The sequence below is a fragment of the Triticum dicoccoides genome, chromosome 2B (assembly GCF_002162155.2).
Source record: "Triticum dicoccoides isolate Atlit2015 ecotype Zavitan chromosome 2B, WEW_v2.0, whole genome shotgun sequence".
Lineage (NCBI taxonomy): Eukaryota > Viridiplantae > Streptophyta > Magnoliopsida > Poales > Poaceae > Triticum > Triticum dicoccoides.
This window is the reverse complement of record NC_041383.1, coordinates 75,876,638-75,882,670: the sequence shown is the minus strand read 5'-3', so window position 1 is coordinate 75,882,670 and position 6,033 is coordinate 75,876,638. Positions and strand designations below refer to the sequence as shown.

At 45.9% G+C, this 6,033-nt stretch overlaps 1 protein-coding gene across 2 annotated transcripts; it reads left to right on the top strand.

The window, feature by feature from the left end:
- The first annotated feature begins 1,059 nt into the window (after nucleotides 1-1,059).
- LOC119362224 lies at nucleotides 1,060-5,394 on the top strand. 2 transcript variants are annotated; one of them, XM_037627422.1, is made up of 6 exons: nucleotides 1,060-2,564; nucleotides 3,764-3,832; nucleotides 4,040-4,110; nucleotides 4,199-4,332; nucleotides 4,435-4,499; nucleotides 4,579-5,394. In XM_037627422.1, the coding sequence occupies exons 1-5, from the start codon at nucleotides 1,199-1,201 to the stop codon at nucleotides 4,493-4,495; spliced, it is 1,701 nt and encodes a 566-aa protein (XP_037483319.1). In that variant the 5' UTR covers nucleotides 1,060-1,198; the 3' UTR covers nucleotides 4,496-4,499; nucleotides 4,579-5,394. The 2 variants fall into 2 exon arrangements, with proteins under 2 accessions (XP_037483319.1, XP_037483318.1); XM_037627421.1 differs by having other exon boundaries at nucleotides 4,199-4,499.
- Nucleotides 5,395-6,033: the final 639 nt, after the last annotated feature.

Below are 6,033 nucleotides of genomic sequence, written 5' to 3'. Positions count from 1 at the left end.
AGTTTCCAACCTCCAAGAGCAACAAAAACAAAAGGGAAATGCTAAAGACCAGCTCAAATCATGAATCACTTTGGTCAAAAGAGACTGGAGGATTTGATATGCTTGTGTGAAATCTCTCTCAAAATTCTCAAGAATCCCCCAAGAAATCTTTGATCCAGTGGTAGGGAAGTGAGAGGGAGCCTCTTCTTAGATTTGGACATTTGATCAAGTGTATATGGAGTGGTCAACTCCTCTACTGAGTGGTGAAGGGGTATATAGGTTTGGGGAAGAAGTGGAAAAATGCATCAGCGGACAGTCCGCTAGATCTAGACCGTATAGTCCAATAGTGTAAATCAGATTAGGGTTTGGCCAACAATGCTTGTACAAAAATATACAGGTTTTGTTCGCTTATTTTTTTGGTCCCAAATAAGTTGGGTAGGCTAGAGTTAAACTCATAAGATACCGAAAGTCCGAAAACAAGTCATGGTTCCAGCACCTGGATAGCCTACTTAATTCCACACATCCATGTCCATGGTTAAGTCTTTGGTGATATTATAGTCCATCAGATCTCTTTTTATGAACTCATCCTATGTCAAATTTGATCTACCCTGACTCCGCTATGCACTGGCGCTTCAAGCTTTCCTATTTGAAAAAATATTCACGCATTTCAAAAATATGGTTGTGACATTTAAAAGGAACAAGTTATATAATGAAAAAAAACTGTTTGTGTAGTTTAAAAAATGTTTCTTGCCACTCAAAGAAAAATTTCAACATGTTTTTGAAGAATGTTTAACATGTAGTCAAAATATGTATTTTAAATAATATTCAATATGTATTTAAAAAAGTTTACCATGTACAAAAATGCGTCCCACGTTTGTACGGAAAATGCAGAAATGGGCACTGAAAAATAGTCATGTATTGAAAAAAAAGCAAAAAAAGTAGACCAATAAAAAAACAAAACAGAAAAACAGAAGAAAAATAATGAAAAGTTTAAAACCGATCCATAAAAGCTTTCCAAAACCAGTTTAATAGGCAGCCCACTAAAACATGAGCGCCCCGGACTCTCCCTCCCCACCCCACCCTAAAAAAAAACTATCCCCTCCCCACCCACTTCCTCTCCTCTCATCTCTTTGCCAGCCGCCACTGCTAACCCTAGACCCAAAAATTCCTCTTTTTCCCCTCCGATTCCATCGTCGATCGACCCGGCCGGTCGCACGCCATGACCGCCGTCGTCAGTCCGCCTATCCTCCCCGTCGCCGAGGGCGCCCCGAGCTGGGTCCTCCTCGACACCGCGGGATACATCGCTAAACGCGGCAACGCCACCTTCGCCAAGACCTTGGGGAGCAACGGCCAGCCCGTCGAGGTGACCTTCTGCACCGCCGCTCCGCCCCACGTCTCCCACTTCTGCGTCCACTGCCCCGGCCTGGTGCCCGCCGACTTCGTGGAGGATCCCACGCTGATCGGCGCGGAGGCCGACCTCGTCCTCTTCCGCCTCTGCGTCGACCCCCTGGCCGTCGCCGGCGAGCGCCTCTTCGACTACTTCCTCTACACGGCGCACCCTCGCCGCCCCTCGCTCCAGCTTCTCCCGCACCCCTACCCCAATCTCTTCCACGACAGCGAGGTCGCCCTCCTGCGCTGCGGTGAGGATGATGAGTACGCCATCGCCGCTCTCAGGAACATCGATGATTACTTCACCGACGAGCCGCAGATGTCCTTCAACCTTTACCTCTACCGCTCGTCCAGGGCCGGCGAGGGGTGGACTGCTAGGGTGGTGTCGGTGGAGGAGCCACTGAGGGACACCGTCTGCCCGGTGGAGGAGCCCAAGCGGTTTCATGAGACGACCAAGGCGATCACGCTCGGAGGCGGCGCCGTTGGCTGGGTTGATCTCTGGCGTGGCATCCTCGTCTGCAACGTGTTTGATGAAAAGCCTGTGCTCCGGGACGTGCCGCTGCTGCTGCCGGCAAGGGGTAACTGGGAAATCTACCACAGATGTGGCCCTTACTTTGCTCGGGACATCACCGTCAGCCCGCAGAAAGACGTCATCAAGTATGTCGAGGTTGAAATTTGCCTGCCAAGGAAGCCGACTACTACAAAGACGACTGAAACCTGCCACCCCCCGGAGCCGGAGTCCTACCTGGAATGGTTCCGCCAACAGCAGTGCGAAGACGACGACGACGACGACGACGACGATGAAGACGTTGGTGGCTGGAAGGCCACAACATGGAGCTTGCCTGTCCCTATTGCTTCACGGGAGAACTGGCACTTTGACTACACCGTCGATGTCGATGACCTCACTGTCGTCGACCCAATGCATTGTAAGCTTCTTCCGAGGCCCCTGCAGCCCACAGAGGCAGAAGCATTGCTGCCAAGACTTATCACTGCTTTCCCCATCATGAGTATGGACGATGATGTTGTCTACCTTTTGTCCAAGGCCAGCCCCAAAGACCAGATGGAAGTAGTTATTGCTGTTGACATGAGGAGGAAGTTTCTGCAGGGAGTGGCCAAGCTTGTTACGGGGAAAGATTTCACTTTCATGCGCAGTTGCATCAGCGAGATCTCGAAATATATTAATTATAAATCTTCAGGTAATATGCCCGCTTGATGTCACTATGACTATCTTTGAGTTTGCATGTTATCTGTATAATGAAATATGCATTTATTTGCCAGAAAAAGTACACCATTTCATTCGTATTTGAAGGAAGTTTCTAATGGTTTTGTGACACATAACTAATTTCGTTGGTCGAATTGATGATCTGGAAATATGTGTGCCTAGCAAACTGAAGAGATGGATTATGTTGGTAGTTGCCGAGCAAATCTGATGTCAGCTTTCAGAAGGGAAGTATGGTGATTGTTTAGAGGGTGGAGTTCAAGATGGCTAGAACTGTAGTTACTTCTGTAAATAGGACACACCCCCTTTTTTATTCGGAAAGGGGTAAGGCCAACAAGGGCGTTATGGTGTTACTTTTTGGTTTACTGTGGTCGGAAGGACCAACTAATTAGGGGTAAAAGTCTCCATGTTTTATCCTTGTTTTGTGACAACATGACTTCACAGGCTAGTTAATTCAGGACCGTTACACTTATGGTGATGGTGATGATGTGGAATAGGAGGGTAGTAAAGATAGATGTTAGATTCAATACTTTGCTTTGTGAGTCGTATGTGAACTGATAAAGCAATTCTTCGGTCTCCAGGCCTTGGTAAGAAAATAAATAGTAAATTGTGTTGCATTTGTAAAGCGGTTCTTCTAACTGAAGATCAGAGAACTGGTGTAGAAATCGATTTGCAGAACATTTGGTTTCCTGTAGTGGTGGTGATGGTGGGATGCTGTCAGAAAAAAAGAACTAGACATCATATTACGAAGGACAATGTTAAGTGAACTTCAAAGATTGAATAAATATCATTATAAAGGCGGAGGATATGCATCTGTGTTCATAGATAAATATACATGGTGCTATATCCGACCGTAAGCATGCCATTTGAGGAAACGTTTCCACATCTTTTCTCTCCTTTGACTGCTAATATACAAAAATGTATCTTTATTTATCATGCACAAATGTTTTTATTACTATATTTTCCACAAACAATCTTTGAAAGCTAAATAGATAAAATAATGGTCAATTTTTGTGTTCCAGGACAAATAAGAGGGCATAGGTATGGCTAAGATATTTGACAAAAATCAACCTGCAAAAGTGACCGTCGCTGTGATTTTGTAGTCATCCTTTGCTCAGACTTTGACTTGCTGTTTTTACACGCTTCTTGATTAACAGAAAAGATTTCTTGATGCAGGGGATGTTGCCAAAGCATCGGCCAGTTTATCTGCTGCCAGCAGAAGGGCTGCGGATAAGGAAACAGAAGGTACCATGCAGAAATTTACAAGTAGACAGTGGAATGGAGAATATTCAAAGGAACGTCAAAAGCTTTTTGAATATCTACGTAGTAGAAGATCGTAAACAGCTCATTCTGCTGCCACTTGTTTTATGCTAGTTTTTTTGTTGTTGTTATAATGTGTGATGAAAAAGTGTTGTGTTTTATACGTATAATGTGTGAGAGGCACTTTTGCAGAGGTACGGCTGTTGGCAAAAGAAATACCTTCTCTTCTCTTGGAGCTAGAGCTTCTCGGATTAGAACATCAGGTTTGGTAGCTACTCTGTGTCAACATCGGTTATGTGATTCACATAATCAAACACGACCATTAAAACATCTCTCTACCTGGATAAGCAGACCAAGAGGTCGACGCGAGTTGATATGTGCAGTGCGGAGATCTTGTGCCAGTGGCAACAAAACATTTGCTCACTCATCTTCAGAAGACTTGAAGCTCGACGCCGAACCGCTTTGACTTGCAAACAGGCAGGAAGGTTAGAGATTCTATGTTTTGGAGAGACAGCGGTTCAGGGACGAAGCTTGTCTGCTTGCTCATGTTTCTCGTGCCTCATTTCAACCATGATCACTCGATGCAGTTTGTTATCAATGCCCCATATAGTTTCACAAAGAAAAGAGGCTCTCCACAGTAAATCATGAAATGGTAAATTCATCAGATCACCAGAGAATCATTTGTGACATACTCGTGTAAATCTTTTAATAAATGTTCTCAACCTTTTCAGCACCGCGATGCTGCCAGCGCTTGCTCAAGGATGAAGGATCATGGCGCAGGGCAAATGAGACGCATGCAACCGGTACCTGTCTAGGCTGATCATGCTCCCCTTGTTCCTGCAAATCTTGGAAGCATGACCTTTATGCACTTTTAGAAGAGTTATTTCCCTCAAGCAGTGAGTTTCTTCCAGCAAAGGATGGCCGCCTTCTTGGATAACTGCAACTGTTTATACAAGATCCTTAACCTGAGCATGCAGGATATCTGAATTGCCCTTGACAGAATATGGCTTTCATGAGGATGACACGATTTGACTTTCAAGAGACGCACCGGCGGCAGTTCCACACCAACTTCTTGCACCAGGGCAGCGGCTCCGATGGTATGCTGAATCCTGCAGTATGAGTGTATGACTCGTACTGGTGTGTGGAGTGACAGTCGCCATGTTCGCGCTGAGACATGGGTGGCCATCGGACAGCTGTGCTAGTGGTCTAAGGTGCCTTTTTGGCCTGGCGCGAGGCACTGGTAGTTGCAAAGTATCAATCGATCTATGATCAAGATGCCCATTAAAACACCGCTTCATCCGGGGTGAAAACTCTTGTCCTGGTCCTAATTTATTAGTCGCGCTCGACCATGACGAACTTGCGTCGTTATCTTGTTGAAGACATTGTCTTTGTTGTGGTGCCGGTCTTCATTCGCTGGTCTCGGCAATGGATGACGTGTGGACGATTATCCATTCTTGAAGGTGTTTTTGTGAAAGAAGTCGACCTACTCGTAGGTATTTTTCTTACAGCTTGTAACATTTTGGCACTGCTTAGCTTTTTTATTTACTTCGCTTAATAATTACTCCCTAGTGTCAAAAAACGTCTTGCATTATGGGACGGAGGGAGTAATAGAGACCTGCTTCTTTACACCCCTCCTACCCTAAAAAAAAGTAAAAATAGCAATATGGTCTTTTGCATATAACTAATATCATAATTAAACCGCCGGACCGTCGTATGTACATTATATGGCTAACATATCCTAGCCGCCAGCCACTCCTGATCCGTGGCTACTCGCGAGTCCTGCAGCGATAACCATTTCAACTCCTCGCCGTCACCTTGGCGGCCACATTCACTCCTCGGCAACACCTCAACGCTGCGCCGAGCTTCTTGTGCTCCTCGGCCGCCTTGGCCTCCTCCTCGGGGAGCTTCGTTGATTTCAACATGGTGAAGGTTTAAGCCTTCCATTGAGATAGGGATTGATCTTGCAACGAGTCCTTGCTGACGCTGGAAAATGTTTGAACAGTCATGGTTGCAGAGCCATGGCCCTTCCGGGCAGCACACGAGCTGGTCGCCTCGATCTGCTCCTGATGCAGCCAGCATGATATGTAAAATTAACATAGATGAATAAGCGTGTGCACGGTTATCGAACTCAGAGACGTCTCAACTCTCGGCTAGGGCGCTGCGGCGGTGCATATTAAATTCATGGT

Bases quoted from the DNA above. Each gene is read 5' to 3' on its own strand.
- LOC119362224 (XM_037627421.1), top strand. From the start codon at position 1,199: ATGACCGCCGTCGTCAGTCCGCCTATCCTCCCCGTCGCCGAGGGCGCC. The intron at 2,565-3,763 runs GTAATATGCCCG...TTCTTGATGCAG, and splicing joins TATTAATTATAAATCTTCAG to GGGATGTTGCCAAAGCATCG. The intron at 3,833-4,039 runs GTACCATGCAGA...GCACTTTTGCAG, and splicing joins TGCGGATAAGGAAACAGAAG to AGGTACGGCTGTTGGCAAAA.